General features: G+C 37.8%; 2 protein-coding genes across 4 annotated transcripts in view; both read right to left on the reverse strand.

Annotated features, from left to right (window-relative positions):
* Positions 1–7,532: 7,532 nt before the first annotated feature.
* Kbtbd7 (kelch repeat and BTB domain containing 7) lies at positions 7,533–10,422 on the reverse strand. The gene has a single exon (XM_004640259.2). It carries the CDS (start codon positions 9,707–9,709, stop codon positions 7,646–7,648), a length of 2,064 nt encoding a protein of 687 aa, XP_004640316.1. The 5' UTR covers positions 9,710–10,422; the 3' UTR covers positions 7,533–7,645.
* A 1,710-nt stretch (positions 10,423–12,132) lies between these two features.
* The window catches only part of Mtrf1 (mitochondrial translation release factor 1), a 50,060-nt gene continuing 38,722 nt past the window's right edge, over positions 12,133–23,470 (reverse strand). For 2 of the 3 annotated variants that reach the window (XM_023700201.1, XM_004640260.2), the window contains exons 9-11: positions 21,637–21,735; positions 17,895–17,995; positions 12,133–12,217 (exon numbers count right to left, since the gene is read on the reverse strand). In XM_023700201.1, the coding sequence (XP_023555969.1) occupies positions 12,166–12,217; positions 17,895–17,995; positions 21,637–21,735 (252 nt within the window). In that variant the 3' untranslated portion in view covers positions 12,133–12,165. Of the gene's footprint in view, positions 12,218–17,776; positions 17,996–21,636; positions 21,736–23,470 lie in introns of those variants that run through there. The other variant, XM_023700202.1, reaches the window with a different exon arrangement.

Here is a 23,470-nt window from a genome sequence, read left to right on the forward strand (position 1 = left end):
AGGTTATGAGTTTCAATAAAACTTCTTTTAAGGTCCAGTCCCTACAAGATAAGAGTGTGGGAAGTGGGAAGAATAAAAAGTAGCTTATGTTGAATCTTTTCAGAGAAAAATTTAAATTTTTGTAAGATGATTATAATTGGCTAATATAACATGAAATTTAAGCAACAAGCAATGGAAGGAAAAAAAACAAATGGTTATTACACAACTCTTTAGATTTCTTTTTAGCAATTACCTTTCAAAACTTCCCTAACAACTTGGACAGCAGGCCCAACACAATTAACAGGTACATGTGGAAAGACTGTGTACTTGGCAGAAATATAAGTGGGGACTGGAGATGTGGTCACATGGCTTTGTTTTTCATAGAATTTATTGGTTTGAATAAATTTTTATTTTAAATTCTCTGCTACTTTCATACAAATAAAGAGAAAACCTCTATTTTGTAATTTTTTTGTGTGTGTGCGTGTGTGGTACCAGGGATTCAATTCAGGACCCTGCCCTTGCCAGGCAAGTGCTTAGTCTACTGAGCTATCTCCCCAGCCAAAAGAAAACCTCTTAACAATTTTTTAAATGTGAGAAATGTGATTTATAATAGCACTGTTATCTCATAATTTAAAATATGATCTTATGGGAAAATGAGTGTATAACAGTTAACTTTTAGCTCTAAAGGCCAGTGGATTGCTATAACAACCAAAAAAGGTATAACTGCTTTCCCTTAAAATTGCAAATCTCATTACATAAGATCTATAAATGCAGGTGTTTGTCACATAAATTCAAACAAACATGCAACATATTCATTTATTTATTTGTTCACAAACACTAACATCATGCCTGGCATCATTCTAGAAAGTGGTGAAAAAATAAACATGGTCCCTTCCATGATGGAGTGTACAAAGTAGTGGAGAAGACATATTAAAGAGAAAATACATTGTAAATGAATAGATGCAACTAGAGACTATACTAGTAATTGAAATAAATCAGATCCACATGTGCAAACATGTTATCTCACTGGTGTGAGAACCTGAATGAGTAATTAAAATCTGAAAGGTACAATAGATACCATGAAAGGGAAGGAATCTGGTCAACAGGAAGGAAAAACTGGGATGAGGAGAAGGACAAAAGAAAGAAGTGAAGAAGACATATTTTATGTATATACATAGAATGTTTTGAGTAATTGTACTGCTTATTTTTGGTCTTTTCTTTTCTTTTCTTTTCTTTTTTTTTGGTGGTACCAGGGATCAAACTCAGAACCTTGTGCTTGCCAAGCAAGCACATATTCCACTGAGCTATCTCCCCAGCTTTTTTTAAAAAATGTATTTAGTACAGGGTCAAAAGGGTCTCACCACACAGATCAGACTCATAGTGATCCTCCTGTTTTCAGCGTCCCAAGTGATGGGATTACAGATGCACACCACCAGGCCAAGTCTTTCTGCTGGTCTTTTCAAAGAAGCAATTAAGGTTTAAATTTTTTTTTAATTCTTATTTTTTTTATCTTTCTCATGAATTTCTTAAACTTTTGTGTTATTGTTTGTTTTGCTTTGTTTTTTCTTTAAACTAATCTTGCACATTTATATCTGGTAATCTCAACAACTAATTCAAAGATAATGCAAATACAAACATCATGTAATACAGCAACCATTGTTGAATTCAAATTACTTTGTTTAGTGGAATTTTGTATCATTTCTAATGCTGTTTTTCTTATCACTGTATTTTTGAAGAGCAATAAATTTGACATGTAAGAAAGTCATTACAGAACACACACAATAGATCCTGTGGCCAGAAAACTTCTCCAGTACAGGAAACTGAGAAGCACCTTATCGCTCATATAGGTCCAGATGAATTGATCCCCAATATTCCTGCCTTTAAGGATATATAAGCTTTAGTAAAGGGAAGAATAAAGGATGGAGCCTTGCCATTTCTATGAATAAAAATAAGGGAAACATAACTACTAACACATCATCATCATTACTGATACAGGCCTCTTTGTTGTCTATATTAGTCTCAAACTCTTGGTCTTCAGTGATTCAAAAATATTTTTTTTATTGTGATATTTTACACAGCTTCCAACTTGTTCCTACACCAAACTACTCTTCCCATTCTAGAATCAAGTCATTTCAAAATACATGCTGTACCCTGAACATTCCTTGCTCTGGAACTTTAATGTGTCTACACAATTTCCATCTCTGTAGAATCTGCCACAATAGGAATGATAAGCTTTGTTGAAGTTATTATCTTACCTATTGGTCTTATGAATATTTCTTAATTTAATCTATTCCATATGACCACACTTGGCTACTCAGAGTTCCAACCCCTGCTACCCACCCCCAGGAAAATACTGTCTCTTTCCACTGGGTTTTCTAAGCTGGCATAATATTTGAGTAGTCCTGGTATCATTTTGGCTGCTATATTAATAAAACCCAGCCTAAAAGATGATGCATTAAAAAGTGCTATTTATATGTCAATATTCTCCATGAGAATTTTACAAAAAATAAACCTGAGAATCTAATTTAAACAATTATAGATTTATTTATTTATTTTTTGTATTTTAGGGAAGGGTCTACAGGGTGTTCAGGGTCTCACTATTAGATTGGACTCATAGTGATCCACCTGTTTACAGCCTCCCAAGAGCTGGGATTACAGTTATGCACCACTATGCCCAGTCTCAATTGCCATCTCAGCACACTCAGGGGCAGGGATCAAACCCCTGGCTCCTGTGCCTGCTTGCAGGTGCTTTAATCCGCTGGGCTATCTGGCCAGCTCCGATGTTTTTACATATACATCTATAACTAGATACTAATATTTGAAGTGAGAGAAAGCATTATGCCATATCATCCTTCTAAAAAGCAAGCACTTATGATAATAAAATCAGGTCATTTCTTGAAATGAGATCCATTGCTCTTTCCTACTTTTTCCAGAATTAATTAAAAGTGTGTTCCCAAAAGAATAATCCTGGTGAAGGAATACTGGTGGTTCCAGCAGCTACAATTGAGATGAATGTAAAAGGTTAATTCCACTGGAGCGAAGAGAGGAAAGAAAAGTTCTCAGATATGGACAGAATAAATGAAATACTAACTGTTCCTTACCTGTCTTGCATTTTGAACCATGGTGAGTCTACAATGTCATTCTCCTGTCTCAGTTCCCCAAGTGCTATTATTATAGTTGTGCATCATCACACCCAGCACATACAGCCTTCCTGGACAATAACTATCATTTAAATATGTATAACACATAAGCTCCAAAGCCTACTAGAGAAATACTATACTGACAAAATAACCCAGAGTCAAGGAAAGAACATAAAACCTATTAGCTTTATGTGTGATGTGGTGTGGCACACACCTGTAATCCCTCTGGAAAGCTGAGACAAGAGGATACAAACTGGAGTCTACCATAAGCACTTTGGTGAGATCCTATCTCAACATTTAGAAAAGAAGAAAGAGAAAGAGAGAAAGGAAGAAAGAAAAAAATAAAAAAAAGGTTGGGGGTATTGGACAGTGTAAAGACCCAGAGTTTAATTCCCTCTACAAAAAAAAAAAAAAAAAAGCCTAAAAAACAGCCTATGTTACTCTTCATACTTGGCAACTTCAGTGAACAGTATATTGTTGTTCATTTAAAACATTTTGATGTTTAATCTACTAGTTGGTTTTAAACCTAATTTATCAACCAAATCTATCAGTATTGCTTCTCATATTTTCTATCATTTTGTGTATCACTTTGTTTGATCACATTTGCTATCATATTCTTTCAGTTAGTTGTAAAAATTAAAATGGTAGGGGCCGGGGAGATGGCTCAGTAGAATAAGTGCTTGCCTGGCAAGCGCAAGGGTCTGAGTTCAATCCCCGGTTCCGCAAAAAACAAAGGTATTTACTTTTTTTTTTTTTTTTGGTACCAGGGATCAAACTCAGAACCTTATACACTTGCCAGGCAGGCGCTTATGTCGCTAAGCTTTCCCTGCCTTAATTTTTAAATAAAGACACTCATTAGTAGGACAGGCAAAATAATACTAATAAACAAACAATATAAAATGATTCCAAGAGTTCAAATCCAAAGCAGAATGTAGATGTACATACTTTATCAGACTTTAAATCAGCCAATGAAATAGTATGCAAATGTTTTACATTTCAAATTTATGAACATTAAGATAAATCCAGCTGAATAATTTATTTCACAATGCATTCATGCTTTACACTTTCCCCTCTCATTTCAGCACAAATTGGTAAAAATAAGATCAGCAAAGCACTGATTTCTGGTTTAATGAACATTGATGAAAAAACTGACCTTTTAAAAATGACATTTTACATAGATTTCTGTTGGTTAGATGCCCTCTTCCAACTACCCTTTCTGGCTGAGTATTAAAAACTTTTGCCAATTATCCATATTTCTAGTAAGCAGCCACAGTATCAGCAGTGCAAATATCTGAACCACATATTTTAGTTTAAAATGGAATATATACACACAGCTTTTTTAAAAAATATGACAGTATCTCACTATTTAGTTCAGACTGTCCTTGAACTCATTGTGTAGCCCAGGCTAGTCTAGAATTTAGGATTCTCCTGCCTCAGTCCCCCAAGAGCTAGTATTACAGGTGTGTACCATCATACCCAGCACATACAGCCTTCCTGGACAATAACTGTATCACTTAAATATGTACAATACGTAAGCTCCAAAGCCTATAATTTATATACATAGCTCATTTTATTTTTCCTTTAAGTCGTTCACATTCAGTAACATGTTATCATAAACAAATGTGAATTTCAGAAATTTCAATTTTACTTTTTTTTCTGAGGTAGTCATTAATTTTTACATTTCTTTCAGGTAGTGAACATATGGTTCTGTTATAGGAACAGGTTGCTTTGTCCCCCAGTCAACATGTAAACTACATTTCATGAAACACATGAACTCTTTCTGGGCTTATGGATAAATTTTCCTGAAATTAGCAAAATATAAATGCAAATTTTCATGGGAAAATGACTTAATTTCCATTATGATTGAGATACTCTAACCACTACAGGAGCTATTCTAAATCATATAAATCACTGTCCTGAAAATACACATTAAACATGTGCTATAAGATGTGCTGATTAATTGGTAAACTGAGACAAGGGTGCTTTCTTGTTAGGAACGGAATTTCAGCATTGCTGATTAAGCTACACAAGCAAAGGTTTTATATATTTAACAGAACCACTGAATTAGAAAGTCAGGAAGCCTGAGATTTAGTACCAGTTTTATTTGTAACTAACCATGTACAAATTATCTATAAAATAATAGTTAAGATCTATTCTCTAATTCACAAAAATATCAGAACGAAAATTCTCACTGTAAATCAAGATAATATTTAGCCTCAGCTTTAACTCAAATGTTGAGACCAACTGAAGGATTTATCTTGCATACATCAGTTACAGATCTTAATTGTGCATATAAATAATGTGGTTGAGATAAATATTATTACAGTTCAACCTTATAGAATATAAGCTAACAGTGGAAGCTAACTGGCCCTACTGTATGTAACACCATTGAGAAATACTTGTCTATGTTAAAAGCAGAGCTTATAATATCCCTGATAGCAAATCAAACAAAAACCAACCTCAGGCATGTCTGAAGATAGTAGCATGTCTACTCTTTCAAAGGAATATGTATCACTAAACAGGCATCTTATTTCTCTAAGGTAATGTTAAAAAGGAACATCTTGTAGACTCTTCAAGTGGCCAATTAAAATGAAGAGTATGTTATTTGTGGAATATTTTATCTTTTCTCTTTCCCTCTTTTTCATTCAAAATTTCAGTTAATCTGGAACAGATTTCTCTGCTGGAGTGTAAGAAATACTAACATTCTGTCACTATAGGAGAATAAAAAAGAATTAGCATGTTATTGTACAAAGATTCAGGAGGATAGTTCTATGTGGGTACAGAAAACTTTATACACAATGAATGTCTACATGTACACCATTTATCAGGCACATGTATTATGACAATCCTACAAATTAATGAACCTTCAAAACATAAGCACCTACATTATCTTGTATTAACTGTCAGTTTTGTGTAATTTAGCCTCTACTTCTGGACTTTACATATGGTGAAAGAAACAAAACCTGGACTATATTTCACAGTGGAACACAAAACAGGAACAAACAGTATAATAAAATAACTACATATATCACTCCTTAGGGATTTTTTTTTTCTTTCTTGGAACCAGGGATTGAACTCAGGCCCTTGCACTTGCCAGGCAAGTGCTTATTCTATTCAGCTATCTCCCCGGCCCAGAAAATATTTTTTAAGAAACATATTTTCACTGTTGGCCCCAAATGCCTTTACCCATTTATGATCTTTGTCAGATTTTTATACAAAAATACTTGTGAGCTGATAATCAAGAACATTTATAGTGACTTATAAAACTGAAAATATTTTGATACTAAACAAAAAGTTTCTTCTACACAGCTTACAGTTTTCAAGTTGTTTGTGGGCCCTTGACTTTAGAGTCGGTAGACAGTTTAACTGCTAATTTCAATAAAGCATAATTTTTAGCTTTTTATTTCCAAAAACAACCTCACAAAAACAGTAAAGAATAAATCGCCTCTTGCTAAAAAAATCTTCTAAGATGAACAGTAAAACAATATATCCAAAATATTTTAGGGGTGCAAGTAAACTTTAAGACAAGGCATGACCAGTGGGTAAAGATTTATATTACCCAATTATATTTCTAGTGAAAAAACATGGTCTTCATCTGAGTCAATGAAGGATGTATCAAGTAAAGAGCAAGATGAACTTACAAAGCAAGTTAGTTTAGTTTTTAGAATGGTGCTTAAAATTGGCGACACTATTAGAATGGATTTTTTTCAAGACAGAAAATTTGTTACATTTAGCAAATATTGTATATTCCAAAATAAAAACTGAAATTCCTTTAAAACAATGGAATATTGATTTTTGTTTGTTTGTTTTTTGGCCTGCTCAGTGCATCATGTGGTGCTAGGATACAACCAAGATCCCCTGTGCCTGTCTAAGCTTACTTAAGCAGGCACTTTAGACCACTGATTTATCTCGCTGGCTTTGGAATACTGGTTTTTAAAAAATGATGTGCCCTTGTAAGGCCAGTCACACATTATCAAAATAAAGTCACCCATAAGTAATCTTATTATATATATCCAAATTTTTTTGTAGAAATAAAAAGCAAATTAACTTTAACAAACTACATTTAACTTAGAATACTAAAAACTAACACTTTTGTAAATCTATTGTCATTATTCTGAAGGAAAATATATACCTTCAAAATCCTATCAACAATTCCCAGCTCATTGTCACAAATTTATAAGGTAAATTCTCTGTGGCACTAAACAGAATTTAAAAACTAGCAAACTAAATTAGGACAATCAAAACAAACATATTAATCCAAAAGAAAAAAAGGAAGAAAACCCACCAAGCACTCTTATCAATTATGTAGCTCATTTTTTGCATATTTTAATTTTAGACTTTTAGCAGAATAAATTGTTAAATGGGTTGGTGTTAGAGACCAAACTTTGTAATTAGTATTTCCAAATATTACCCTTTTTTTCAACCAAATCTGCATTCCTAATCAACTATTCTTTTTCCAGGAAAAAGGATGTCATTTGAAGAAGCACTGCACACAGCAGTAGTAACATCATAGTATTTCAAGACATTTACAAAGAACCCTGCTGATCTGGTACATTACGCTGAGGTGCTACCTGTACCCAGACTTCATCATCAGAAAAAGAACTGGAGCTTCCTGACTCAGACTCCAGTTCGCTGAACCCATCTAAATCCCATTCAGTACTGGACTCACTCCGCGTATCGTCTTCTTCAGTGATGAAACTCTGACCAGGTTCAAGGCAGGAAGGATAAACACGAGCACAGAGACAAATGAAACCAGAGTCAAACTGCAAAAGGCCTAACATAGTACCTATATTGACCCACTGGTCTTTTCTAGTATCATATTCATATACAGTCACCCGGTTCTTTTTCCACTGTGGGGTGGTAGAAGTAATAAGCAGTAACTTTTGGTCATGATTGACAATCTGATAGTTGTGGGTCTCTGAATCCAAAGGAATATTACTAATCCGTCTCCATTCTCCCCTAGCTGGATTGTAGACCTTCATGACTGGGATGTCACAAATACAATAGATTTCATCATTGAAGACACAGGCTTCCTGAAATTCACTTCGCTTAAGAGACGCACAGTTCAGCCACATATTATGACTAGGATCATAGCATAGCATGCGCTTACTGTTGACAGCATAAAGATAGTTCTGAACGACTATTAGTTCAAAGGAATAAAAGGAATGGGGCACCGGCGCCACCAGAGCCCACTGGTTCCGCTGAACACTATAGCATTCCACATCTTTCAATTTAACTCCAGTAATAGGGTCTCGACCACCCAAGATGTAAATGTAGCCATTGAGATATGCCACATCCATGCCCTCACGACAGAGCAAACGGTCTGCCAGTTGTTGCCAACTATTTTGGGCTGGTTTATACACCCACAGGTCTTTCCTGGGCTGGGCAGCTAAATAGATATCTTGGTCTGGGGAGACACAAACAGCTGAGGATGTGATAGTCTTAGTGTGAGCCAAACTGGTCAAAGGTGATGGCATTGTATAAATGTCCCCTGAGTATGGGTCATAGCAGAGAAAAGGATCTCTGGGATGCCCAAAGAAAATCACCATCTCTTTGGCACACATACCTAATCTCTGGGGTGAATTATCAGCTACAGATACAATACAGCTGCTGCTGCTGCTGCAGCTACTACTGCCTTTGCTATTTGTCTTTGGCACCAGGGACTTGCACAACATGTCACCATAGCGCATCTGCAGGGCCCCCTCAATAATGTCCAGGCAGTACTTCTTCACAATGGGCTTAGTCAGCAGCCCTGCCAGGTAGTCCTGATCTTCTTCAGTGAAGTGTGCCCAGCGAACACACCTGAAGACTTCTGCAGCGCTGGGCCCTCGCTCTTTGGGTGCCGCCTCCAGCCACTGCACAGCCACATGACACACAGTCCTCTCACTCTCTATGTCCAAACTGTCCAGACACAGAACAGCCAGAAGCTGGGCCAGGGTCAGATCTGCTAGAGTCTCTTCCCGAACCGAACCCATTCTGCTCAGCTGCTTGAAATTGTGAGCTATAAACGACTGGGCCTGAGATCGTAGTTTGTGATGGTCAAAGGCATCAGCAAACTTGAGGATGGCAGTGCAGTTGACTAGGTCCAGGCGGCGAGCTAAGAAAGAAGCACAGGCTTCGCGTACATACTCCAGCTGAAGCATATCAGAGGCTGCATAGAGGCGCTGCACATTGGCCTCGCTCAGGGACACGCGACCTGTGTAGCAGTAGTCGACTAACACCTCGAAGGACTCAGCGTCCACATCGTGCATGGTCACACTTGCTTGTTGGCTCTCATACATGCCTCCTGTGAACATGCTCTTGAAGTAGGGGCACGCGGCAGCCAGCACGTTGCGGTTGCAGGAAAATAGGCGGCCAGTGCCAGGCCCGCTGCCAGGTGTCACCACCTCGATGGTCACATCACACAGCAGTCGTGCGTCGTAAAAGGACTTGAGCTGCGCCAGCAGGGCTGCGGAATGGGCCGTGTCCTTTAGTTCCTCTGGGCCTGTGAAAAAGGCCGAAACTGAGGGCTTGGAGATCCTTTTGGGCCTCCTCCCACCGCGGGGACTGGCGAGGCGTCGAGAGCGCGGGACATCTTCCCGGGACTGCATGGTGAAGATGGCGGCGGGACGCCGAGAGCGGAACGGCTACGAGCGCCCGGCTCCTCCTCACCCTTCCTCCGCTGACTCAAGACTCCGAGACAGTGGCGACCAAAACAGACTGAGGGCGCGGCCGCACTTCCACAACTCACACCCACGCCGCCTCCCTTTATCGCCTAGACACTGCCTGACTCACCCTTTCGTTTCCACGCCCTTTCTCCGCCTCAGCCGTAACAGGACCTCCTGAGGGAGCCACTCAGTCTGCCCCTGCCGCGTTGGCGCTTCCGGCCTGCGCCCAGAACTACCACTCCCAGGTTACCTTTCGCACCGCGAGGTATGCTGGAGCCGTTCTGACTCGCGGTCCGAGACGGAGGGACACAAGCCGCTTTGCATTTTGGGAGTTGTAGTTTCTACAATATCGCGAGGTTACTTGAAATTGGCTAACCGCGTTAATTACTTCTCTTAGATTTCAGGTGAAGACAGTTGCTTTTTAAGAGCGGAGTAGGAGACCCATTTTATTAACCTTAGATTGTGTGAATTTTACCAGAAAACCTCTGTCTTTGTAAAATGGGAATAAAGAATAGTTCATAGGTTTGAACGTTGAATAATATAAATTACACAAGACCCTGCATAGGCAACGCACTGCGGCCGGGGTAGTGCCGGTCCCACACCAGGGGCGTGCTGAGAGGGCTATTGAGACCCGTAGTGGTGACGTGTGCGTGTAATCCCAGAGTTTGGGAGGCTGAAAACGGGAGGATCACTGAGTCCAATCTATATAGTGAGACCCTTGCAAACCCTGTACCCAATACAAAAAAAAAAACAAACCAAAACAAAAACAAAAACAAAAATTACACAAGACACTTAAAAATATTAGAATACATAATAAAACTACATCATACCTGGACTGTAAATCAATGATATTTTCATTATGAAAGGGGGCTTGCGGGGGGCCAGGGAGATAGCTCCATAGAATAAGTGCTTCCCTGGCAAGCCATGGGCCTGAGTTCGATCCCCGGTTGGGGGGGGGGCGCAGGGGGAAGAAAGAAAAATAGTGGCTGAAAGTGGGCTTGCAGGTTAGCTCAGTTGTTTAAAGCCCCTGCTTGGGCAAACTCAGTCCGGCACAGCGGACCGCGGTTCGATTCTCAGCTCCATATGCCGCATCAGACCCGCCCTTATGGCATCCTGAGCAAAAAAAGAAGAAAAAAAAAAAATCCTGAGTTTATGAAAAATGAAGTATCCACTAATTTGAAACTCGGTGCCTTAATAATAGTAAAAATTTTTAATTTCTCTGAAGAATGCAAATTTTAATTTTTCTGCCTTTCAAACGTTTGAAAGAATATTCTCAAGAATTTAAACATTTTTGAGACAAGGTCTTGCTTTGCAGTTCAGGCTGGCCTTGAGCTTACTACGTCTTCAAATTCTCATCGATCCCCTTGCCTCAGCCTCCTGAATTCTGGGATTACAGGCATATAGCATCACACCTGTAATATTTTCCATATTAATTGAGATCTCTAGGTCTATTAGGAAATCTTAGATGACTAAATTGAGGTTCCAGGAAAGAGCACTTACAGATATCTCAAATATACAAATGAGGTGTATAACGATATAAGGTTTGATTCCCTCTGGCACCATATCAAAAATATATCTCTAGGGAGCAAGTCTATTTTCATTAAGGTCTTATTATGAGTGTTTTCACCTTGTTTAACAAAGGCCCTTTCATTGCCAAATCAATTGAAGACTGTATATTTGCCCTTATTAAAAAGCCTTAGTGAGAATTTCAAGTAAAATGTTTCAGCAAACCAGCATTCATACATGCCTTGATATTCCTTGAATTAATATAGCACAGTCTATTCTTTACAAGTCTTACATATGTATTGATCAACATTATTAGCTAAATTATCATAATCAAGTAGATATGATTTAGTAAACATTTGTTTAAAAACTAATGATTGCTCTTATGCCGAGCTGGTATGCTGAGTTACCAATACCTAATGAAAAAAAATCTTTGTATTACAGGCATAGTTGAGTAACACAGAGCAAGAAAATAACTTTCTAATTCTTTTTCTCTTCTTTCTTTTCAGGTGAAGAGGATAGAGAACAAATATTTCAGGGTAGAGACATAAAACTAAATTGGGCTTGGGATCCCAATATCTATTGGTACATAAAGAGAGATGTTTCTGACTACCCATGAAATACACCAGACTGTAAAAGAATTAGGTCAGTCAGTATTATTAGTAACATAGATTGTTTCCTTACCTACTGAACTGTTCTTTTACCGACCTGGGGAAAAGCAATTTTTAAGAGCTTTAAAAATCTTGGTAAAATAAATATGCAAGGGACACTGCAAAATGCTTAATTACATATTAAATATATTCATTCTGTACTCACTAAACAGTAAGAACCCATTTTTTCAACTTTGCCTTCATCATTCTGTGACAAGGGAAAAGTAATGCCCAGCCTGATAGGTGTCAGATGTGCTTGAGTTCATGTCTCCCAAATACTGAAGACTGAATTTTGAGGCTGAAGGAAGTTAAAAGTAGAAAGGGTAATTGAGAGAAAGGTACTGAAAGACAGGAAGGGTCCCAAAAATGGATTTCCACTAAGGCTATTTCTCCTAGAATGTGTTATAGAGCAAAATCACAAGGTGGAATCAACATGAGTCAAACTGTAGTCAACCTATAGAACTACAAGTATAGTTGCTTAACTAATATAGATCTAATAAAGAAATGAGGGGCTGGCCAAATAGTTCAGTGGATTAAAGTGCCTGCATAGGCAGACACAGGGGCTGGGAGTTTGATCCCTGGGCCTGCCCTACTGGCCCCGCCTCTGGGGTGTGCTGAGACAGCAATTGAAACTGAGTACCTGTAATCCCAGTACTTGGGAGGCTGTAAACAGAAGGATCACTATGAGTCTGATCTACACAGTGAGACCCTGTAGACCCTTCCTAAAATAAAAAATAAAAAAATAAGGAAATGAGGTATGCAGAAAGGATATGTGACTAGTGTCATTAATTTTAGGTTTTCTAGAACTTCTAACATAGAACAAAGGCATTTTTAGGAAAGGGACAAAAAGGGAGGGAAGATGGGTTCAGAAGTACTGGTTACTGACCTATGTGTCTGATCTGATGGCTATCTGGACTTAAGGAACTAGGTACTGGTAATTATAGTATTATCTCAAAAGTTGCTGTTTATCTCTTAGGGAGGCATGCAGGCCTGGCTCTAGTGTCTCCATCCTGAGTCCTGGCTTTCTTCAAATGGGCCTCCAGCCAGTTTTGTGTTTTCATCTTCTGCAGTACTCCCTTGAGGGCTCATCCCTGTTTGCCTATTAATTTCTATCTAACTTTGCTATCTATAAAAATTCTATGTTGTCTGTCTAAATTTGTCTATTTGGGTGCTTTGTGTAAGTCCAGTAATTAATTTTTAGCTTCCTTATAATTTTCTCCTTATTGGTTTAGGTTACTTTTGGCAGGACCCAATACATTTATTAGATGTGGTACCTTGGTATGGCATAGATTTTTTTGTGACCTGGAAAAATTTACATCTGTGATAATTCATCTGGTAGCCAGAAGCCATACAGAGTTCTGAAATACTTAAAAGATGGCTAGCATAACTCACAAACTGAATTTAAAATTTTAGGAACATGGCATTGACACCAATACAATACAAAGGAGAAAGAAAAGTTTTCAGCAATGAACTTTGGAACAACTGGGTCAGAAGGTAAGACACAAATTAACATTAATACCATCCTTGGATTATGATCAAAAATTGATTTTGAGTAGATCATTGTACTAAATGGAGAAGCAAAAACTCTAATGTTTCTTGTCCACACACACACACACACACACACACACACACACACTTATTTCTGTGGCTTTGTGCTTGGCAGTGTTTTATAACCACAATAAAATCAAATTTAAAAAATGAGAAAATGAACTTTAACAAAATTCTAAACTTCAAAAAGCAATCAAAACAAAAAGATAAGCTATAGTCTGAGAAAATATTGGTAATATGTATATCTAATATCCAAAAACCATGAAAAATAATCAATGTTATTCATCCTGAGGTGAATACAAATCACCTGAGAGAATACCAGAATACCAGTTTAGAATGGCTAAACTCCAAAAAGATACATACTGGTTAAGCTATTGTGCCACTGGAACTCTCAATAATAGTATATATCTATATTAGAAAGTTCTTTTATAGTTTAAACATCTAGTAATTTTAATTATAGGCATTTGCCATAGGCAAATGGAAACATTTATCCATGAAAAACTGATAAGAATTTTCATAATAGCTTTATCCATAGTAGCCAAAATGGGAAATAATCCAAATATATATTAATAGGAGAATGAAAAAAGTGCAATATATTTATACAGTGTAACACTACTCAGAAATTAAAAAGAAACCACCTGTAATGTATGCAATCATGTAAGCAGTTCTCAATTTTATATTGAGTAAAAGAAGCCAGATATAGTCTATGCTATATGGCTACTTAGGTAAAATTCCAGAACCATAAAAAATGAGCTTTAGAGCTGAGGACATAGACTCAGTGGCATAAGCATCTGCCTGGCAAGCACAAGGTCCAAAGTTCAATCCCTGGTACCACACACACACACACACACACACACACACACACAAAGCTTTAATGAGTAGAAATCATAACAACTACTACTACTTTTGCAAGAGAGGTAGAAGGCTGGTCAATAGCTAGATTTATTGGAAAGGAATATGAGGAAACTTTGAGAGTGATGTAAAAGTTTTCTTCCTCTTTGGGCAGGTGGCTCCATAGCCGGATGCCACTGCCAAACTCTATGAACTGTACTCTTCAGATCTGTACATCTTTTGTACTAGAAATTATGCCTTTATGAGGAGCCCCTTTATAATGACTAGCACTAAATCATGATGTAAGCTTTTAAAATAGAAAATCATCTTGAAGATGATTTAATCATTAAGGAAGATTCTTCTGTTTTAAGGTATTGTTATGGTTTGTGTCCAGTTGGCCCCCCAGAGTTTCATGCAGTCATTGAGCTTCTAGAGTTTGTGATTAATTCATGATACAATGTTGAAATTATGGATGTGAGTGCTACACCCATCCTGGAGTGGACAGCCTGGATACAATAAAAGGAGTGGAGAGGCTTGCTAGCTGCCATGGTAGCTGCTATTCTCTGTTGTTTTCCATTTGCCAAGAATGGCTGCCCTCTGCCATGTGGAGCCAGCTGAATATGGACTGAAACCTCCATTAACTGCGAGCTAAACCTTAACTTCCTTAATTTTGGATGTCAGGTATTTTGTCCCAGCAATGAGAGAAAAGTAACCAAGACAGGTATATAGATGAACATTGCAGTTCCCACAAATTACTCAGTAAATGTGGTGCCATACGCATCTGGGACTTGGGTGCTTGCATTCTTTTATCCCTGCCACATCTTTATTATTAGCATCCTTATTTTTTTCAAGTTTTCTTATAATTTGCATAATGTAGTTTAATTGACTCTTCTTGGGAAGAACATAAAAGACCCATTTTTGCCTGGTAATTTTAGTCTTAAATCATCCAAAGCCATAGGTTTAGTTCATGAGCAATCTTTACCTTCATCTCGGTTCATATTTTCAACAATGTAATCTACTCAGGGCCTCCTGAGGAGGTTAAGGCAATTTATTAGTATTTCCCCTTTTCAATTTCTAGAAATGTTTTTTCTTGAAGACCAGATACATTCATCCTAGGGCAGCCCCTCTTATCTTTACTTTTGAATGATGCCACTGATTGACTTCTATAGATGTCTCTGTTTCTTTGGGTTGGTATTCAAGTATCTGGGACACTCTTTCTAGAACCCATTCATCCCAGTTTTTGTAATGTATACCTCATGTGACAGCCTTTACACAGGTTCATTCATAGAGGTTCATGCGAGCACAGCTCCTGTTCACTTACCTTCACTTAGCCTTGGTGCCATTTACATGCGATTCACTACCACCACCTTCTCTCAATTTACCAGTACCATTATTTACTTTCTATGCTAACCAACTCAGCTTCAGAGAAACCATCAGTCACTGCTAGCTCACATCTTGGGCCCTAGAATATTGTTTTATTCTGCTTGTAGGTTATATAGACTGTTCATGCCTTTATTTCTATATTCAAAATTATTTTGTGCCTTTAGTTATTAACTACCACAAGAGTGTTGGTTTACTGCTCCTCAACTGGAAAATGCTCCTTGAAGGGCTGGCCAAATAGCTCAGTGGATTTTTTAAAGTGCCTGCTAGCAGGCACAGGAGCTGGGGGTTTGATCTCTGGGCCTGCCATGCTGGCCCCACTCCGGAACACGCTGAGACTGCAATTGAGACTGGGTATGGTGGCGCATACCAGTAATCCCAGCTCTTGGGAGGCTGTAAACAGGGATCACTATGAGTCCGGTCTAGTAGTGAGACCCTAAACACCTTGTAGACACTTCCCTAAACACACACACACACACACACACACACACACACACACAAAAAAAAAATACTTCTTGAGCTGCCTGCAGACATGGATTCTATTGTAAATATTTATCCACAGCTCACTTGTTTTAAACCTGACATATAGTTTTTTTGTTTGTTTTGGGGGGCAGGGTCTCACTATATAAAGTACTCACAAATTGAATAGCAGGTATTGTAGATCCTTGCTACTCCAACCGTTATCTGTATTACAGCAGTCTCTGCCATAAGCACGGAGCTTGTTAAAAATACAGACTCATAGTCTCCAAAACTACTAAACCAAAATGAGCATCAACCAATGATTTGTATGTATTATATAGCTTTATGGAAATACACAATCTGAGACTTTTGTAAGTTCATAGCTCTACAATTTGTTTTGATTCCTTTGTCCTCCAAATAAAGTAAGTGCCTTAACGAAAACACAAAGCTAGAGAAAAAGGGAAGAGTAAAGAGATGTGAAGCCAATACCACAGTGAGTCCATAACAGAGAAAATGGACACATTAGGGTATCCCTTGCTTCATTGAAGACAATTTTCCCTTGTATTTTTTCCTCTTAAGACTCTTTTGTTTTTGTTGAGACAGGGTTTCTCTATGTAGTTCAGACTGGCCTTGAATTTGTGATCCTTCTGCCTTAGTCTCCCAAGTATTGGGATTACAGGTGTGTGCCACCATGCCTGGCTCTTAAGACTCCAATGCAGAAGAAATAATCTCTTAAAACTCAACGTGATAAGTCATAATCTGATCATCTCTGTTGTATTCTGCTTGCAGAAGAGTCAATACATCTCATCTACACTTAAAACGGAGATTACACAAGAGCTTGAATGCCAGTAAGAGTCTCTGGGGTGATCTGAGAAACTGCCTACCACTGTAAGGAATCAATGTTTATATGATGCCAAAGTGTTATCCCATACAGATACATGCTGTCATGTTAAAGACCAAACTGTCAATGATAAACATAGCTGACTACTAAAGAGATTAAAAAGTAACTACTGACAAGAGAGGAAAACAGTGAGCTCCACTGGGATTTTTCCCAAGGTAAAGTGGACATTTTAAGGAGAAATGAAGTAGAAGAGAGCGAAGAAGTTTAGTAGAGTCAGTGAAATCATATAAATGGCTGGTCAGAGTAAATGTGATGAGGATTTGCTAGATTGCTGTGACCTGAATGAGGATTCTATCTGCCCACAGACACTGAGAGACTGAGGAACTGTCTTCATAATTACATTTGAGAGGAATGATTGAGGTCCCTGAGAGAGATGCTTTAGTAATAAGAGATATTTATACTTCTAGGCCCCTTTTATTCTCTTAGGATTACAATTTTTATTTATTTTTTATTAAAGTAATAGTCTTAATTTTGACATAATTAATAGTACCAGTATAATATATCCCAGCACTCAAGAGGTTGAGGCAACAGATGTCAAGTTTGAAATCAACCTGAGTTTCAAATAACAAACAATTTGGACTGCTTATTAAAACAGAAAATACACCCTCAAGTCAAGAAATGTGACACTGGGGCCGGGGAGATGTCTCAGTGGAATAAGCGCTTCCCTGGCAAGTGCAAGGGCCTGAGTTCAATCCCCGGTTCCGCAAAAAAAAAAAAAAAATGTGACACTGATTCATTTATATTTATATTTATTTATAGCTTCATTTATGAATATTCATAAATATTTCACTGTCTTGATAGGCCCATTCCATTTATATAATAATAAATAATAAATCAGCGATTTTATTTTACTGACTTAAGGTTTTCATCCAAAAGTTCAACAATGGCTTCTTTATTTGCTGACTGAAGCAGTCTCTGAATTAGCTGATCCAGGCACTTTTTGCCACATAAAAATTCCTGGTAAAAAACAGTTGTTAGGAGAAATTAACACCATAAGCTAGAATGTCCCCCAAAATTCTAGGCATTAAATGCTTAGTCCTTAGCTTGGCCTGAAAGGATGTGGAAACCTTCAAGAAGTGGGAAGGGCCGGGGAGATACCTCAGTAGAATAAGTGCTTGCCTGACAAATGCAAGGGCCTGAGTTCAATCCCTGGTTCCTTAAAAAAAAAGAAGTGGGGCCTAGGTGGATGTCTTGGGTCCTTGGGAATGTGCCCCCTGGAAGGGGCTTGTGGGATACTGGTCTCTCTCTTTTTGCTTCCAGTCTATGAAGTAAATGACCCTGTATACCACACTCTTCCATGATACACTCTGCCACCACAGGCCCAAAGCAATGGAGTGGATCAGCATTCCCAGCCTTCATTGCTAATCCTCTAAAACTGAGCCAAATTATACCTTCCCCCTTTTAAGTAATTTACTTTGTTATCTGCTACAGAAAGCTAACTAAAACACCTAATCATTAGAAATGAAGAAAAATTAATTCCTAAATTATTCACTCCTACTAGCCTCTTTACTACTCTTCACACAGATTTTTCTTCCAGTACTGCAGACTGAACCCAGAACTGTGTACATACTAGTTAAGTGTTCTGCCTCTGAGCTATATATCCAGCCCTTTTTAAATTTTTAGACAAATGATTTCACTAAGTTGTTCTTTCATTTGTGATCCTCCTTCCTCAGAACACTGGGTATCTGGGATTAGGCCATATGCCACTACATCTACCTAGATTTTTAAACATTTTACTTATAATTGACAAATCAAAATTATTCATATTATTTTTGGTATACATTATGATGTTCTGCCTATGACTACAATATAAAATGATCAAATCAAGATAATCAACAAACCCATAAACTTATACATTTATAACTTTTTGTGGTGAAAAATTAGAAATCTACACTCATGGTAATTTAAAATATACAATGGATTATTTACTATAGTAATTATTCAATGCAATGAATCACTGCAGCATATTCCTCCTAGGTAATGGAAACTACTATTTTTTTTCTTTTTAAATGTATTTTGTACAGGATCTACAGGGTCTCACTAGAAAGATCACACTTGTAGTGATACTCCTGTTTTCAGCATCCCAAGCACTGGGATCACAGGCACGTGACACCAAACCCAGTCTCAATCCTTGTCTCAGCGCACCCTGGGGCTGGGGCCAGCATGGCATGCCAGGGATCGAACTCCAGTCCCTGAGCCTGCCTAAGCAGGCGCTTTAGTCCTCTGAGCTATCTGCTCAGCCCTAACTTTGTACTCTTTAATCAACATCTTCCTTCCTCATCTTCCTATTTACTACTTCAATAGATTTTTATGATTTACTACTACACTTTTTTCATGGTGTTTTCAAACTATTTCTTTTCATTAAGATGGAATCTTTTCCTTTTATCCAATACGATGGTCAGTGATTACTGCAACATATTACTATAATTTTGTTTATTATTTCTAGGTCTTTCATGCTAATTAATAATAATCAGCACTTAGGTTGACATCAGATATACTATAGCTATATATAAAAGCCAGTTACTCTGCCTCTGTTTTGCAAATGAAACAGTCAAATGTGCCTATGAGCTCTTCTAAAAAAGTTACTGATCATAAGGATGTGACTTTTGTAGGGAAAAGTATCACCACCAAAAACAACTGAAAGAATATAGTGTAAAGAAGCTGGACTCACCCCCTCCTCCCCCGTCGCCCCAAAGGATACTGGTCACAAAAGACAAAGGTTCTATTTAAACAAAATGTCCAGTTTGCAGACCAAAATTAGAGAAAAAGGAGGGATACAAAGAAAGCCAACATTTTGGCCCTAGCCTTCTAAGGTCAATTAAGACTCAGGACATATGAGAACTTGTACTGTAATGTCATGTACCTCGGTAGTGTCCCAAATTTTCTGATCAAGATTATGGGGCCAAAAAGGAAAGTGATCGAAGATGTAGAGTGTCTTAAGGAGAGTCACATGGGGAGAAAGCACTCTCTCAGGCTTTCACAGAGAGCACATTGGCCAAGCAATGGCCATGACTCATCCACATGGCAGCACTGACAAAGGTTCTACAATCTGAGGTACAAGAGCTCAGGATAAATCCTGAGGGCATTTCACTGACCTTCTCAGACCAAAAAGCTACAACTCTTGTTGCATAGGTCCTGCTTTACCTTGGTCTTAACCATCCAGTAGAAAAGTATGAAGACGAAATATAGGAAATAAAGCCATGCTGTTAAGTTGAGCTGTGGGGGACTCAGTTCAATAATTTCTGACATTGCCAGTTAAACAGAAGACCCAATGCTATTATGGTCTACTGGACTCTTTTAGAATATTTTGCTGAGTTTACACACCTATAATATTCAATAACGGAACTTTAAAAAAATGGGGTATAACTATGAATGTCCATTTTGTATCTGTGTATTCAAAGTGGTTGGGATAGATATATAGTTGCATTCTCTTAATGAATAGAATGATTTGTTCTAATGGTGTTTGTAAATAGGATCACAAGTCTGCATCTTGTACAGCAATTAACCACTAAGAAGAATATATGCAGTGTATTATTTGTTGAAACTGTACTTCCGATTTGATTTGAAACTGTCTCATTGCTGTTTATCAGTAAAACTTTGAAAAAAAAAAAAAAAAAAAAAAAAAAGGAAAGATTAAAAAAAAAAAAAAATGTCCAGACTAGGTGTTTGGGGGTGGGCGGGGGGGCGGGGGTGGCTGAAGGATGAGGGCCGAAGGGTGGAACTTCTTTTGGGGTAATGAAAACACCCTGCCAGTGATTGTGGTGACAGTTGCACAAAACTGAAAGCCACTAAAATACACACTTCAAATGGGTAAAACAATTTTTTAAAAAGACTGCATGTTTCCTGAGGAAAGGGAAGTTAGCAAATACTTTCTCCTTTTCGACATGGCTACTATGTTTCTATGCAAGAAGTGGTGTAAGATACACTGAAATTGATAAACTTCTTTAAAAAAAAATACACTTCCCTTTAAACTTTTATTTTGAGTACATAATGGATCAGAATCAAGTAAAAGCATTATCACATGGACGAAAGAAAAGGATCAAAACTCTCCCTTTTCCACATAATGCTTTATGGGAATCAGTTCATTTTCCCCTTCGGTGGCAGCAAGAATGAAGTTTTTCTGTGCTTCATCATTAATGTATCAATGTTAGAAGTCCTGGTTAGATGGGATTTAGGTAAGTAAATGTTAAAATAATTTTGAGAGGGTCTCTTCCACATCAGCATAGCTTTAACACCTAATGAATACATATTATAACAGGCAGACTTCTAAAATGCCACTGCTGTACACACCTTTTATAATTCCGTTTTTAGTACATCATGAATAGTTTTACCTTGGGTCAGCCAAATAGCTCAGTGGATTAAAGCACCTGTAAGCAGGTGCAGGGGCCAGGGGTTTGACCCTGGGTCTGCTGTGCTGGCCCAGCTCCCTGAGTGCACTGAGACTGCAATTGAGACTGGGCATGGTGGCACACACCTGTAATTCCAGCACTTGAGAGGCTGTAAACAGGAGAATCACTACGAGTCTGATCTAGTAGTGAGACCCTGAACACCCTGTAGTCCTTTCCCTAAAAATACAAAAAAAAAAAAAAAAGTCTTACCTTAATGTCACGAACTTCATATGCTATCCTGTGGTCAGTGACTCTATCCTGAGTGAAATTATATGTCCGAATTCTCTCTGATTGGGCTCTAGTTCCAACCTGTAGAATAACAAAAAGCAATTCATATCTTAATTACCTTCATCCCAATGGAAAAAGTATTGGTAAATGATTTTTCTATTTTAACAGCTTCAATATTTCTCTTTTTAAGTTATATACACAATGTGACTAAGGAAAAAGCAGGCAGAATTTAATGTTAAGACTACAGGTTTGGGACTAGTGATGTAGTTCTGTGTAGGGTCCATGTTTAACATGCCCAAGGCCTTCAGCTCAATCCTCTATACTACCAAAAAGAAAACCAGGGCTGGAGAGACACCTCAGTGACATAAATGCCTGCCTCACAGATGTAAGGTCCTGAGTTCGATCCCCAGTAGTAAAAAAAAAAAAGAAAAGAAAAGAAAAATAGAATACTAAGGTGCCTGAGAGATAGCTCAGTGGCATAAGTACCTGCCTGGCAAGCGAAAGGTCCTGAGTTTGATCCCTGGTACTACGAAAGAAAGTAAGAAAGAAAGAAAGACAGACAGACAGACAGACAGACAGACAGAAAGAAAGAAGAAAGAGAGAGAAAGAGAGAGAGAACAGAAGAAAAAGAGAAAGAAATTAAGAAAGGAAAAGAAAAAAAAAAAAGAAAACTAACCAACAAAAAACGTAAGTTTGTAGACCTTAGATACAGAATGTGAATAAATGTCTATTTAACATTTCAAACTCCAAATTTTAAAACCAAATTATCCTCTTCCTACCCCTATCAATCAGTTCTTCCTCCTGGTTTCCACCATGAGTTCCCTTTTATTCAAGTGGAAAATTGAATCCTATGCTTTGGTAAGGACTCTGGCACAAAGACTACCTTCAATTCATCCCATTTTTTAACTGCCATTTCTAACTCACATCAAGAATCTTTCATTATATTCTGCCTTTTGTGTTTCCACTATCAGTTCTTTCACCCACATTCCTGTAAGAATTTCCAAATAAAGCTTCCATGCTTTCTGCTCCCATTGTGCTGCTTTGTTTCATGTTTCTATGGCCCAATTTTCTGAGTAAGTTTTCTTTCGTTCTTTTTGTCTACTAAGCAGACACAACTAAATGTTTAAGGCACTTCCTAACATAGCAAATCCTTCCAATGTTATTTCTCAAAGTTATGTAACAGAATCCTCTATAAGGCCACTAATGATACCATATCATTTGTATATGTATTCCTGTTAACACTACCAAAACATCATCTCAGCTGGGTACAGTGGCACATGCCTGAAATTCCATCTACTCAAGAGGCTTGTTTGGGAGGATTAAAAATTCAAGGCCAGCTGGGGAGATAGCTCAGTAGAATAAGTGCTTGCCTGGCAAACACAACGTCCTGAGTTCAATTCCCAGTACCACAAAAAAAAAAAAAAAAAAAAACTTTAAAAAAAAAAAAAAAATTCAAGGCCAGTCTAAACAACGTAGCAGGCTCCAGTCTCAAAATAAAAAATACATAAGGGCTTGGGACATACTCAGTGGTAAAGTGCTCCTTTGCTGCATTCTCCAGGAGTGGAAAAAAAAAATCACCTCACGAAATATGCCTTTCCTACCATCTCTACATTTGTGACTGCAGTAACTGAAATGTATTCAATCCCTTCTTTGAAACCTTTTGCATTTGAAATTTTCTTCATGGTACACCACAGCTCACCTCATATTATGGTTTATTTATATTCTTTTAAATCTGTTTAACTCCCCCTTGTCCCCAAATGATATATTCTCTCTCAATCATTTTTACTTCTGTTTTTTTTTTTTTTTTTTTTTTTTT

This window comes from Octodon degus, unplaced genomic scaffold, assembly GCF_000260255.1.
Source record: "Octodon degus isolate 3935 unplaced genomic scaffold, OctDeg1.0 scaffold00122, whole genome shotgun sequence".
NCBI lineage: Eukaryota > Metazoa > Chordata > Mammalia > Rodentia > Octodontidae > Octodon > Octodon degus.

Bases quoted from the DNA above. Each gene is read 5' to 3' on its own strand.
- Kbtbd7 (XM_004640259.2), bottom strand. From the start codon at position 9,709: ATGCAGTCCCGGGAAGATGTCCCGCGCTCTCGACGCCTCGCCAGTCCC.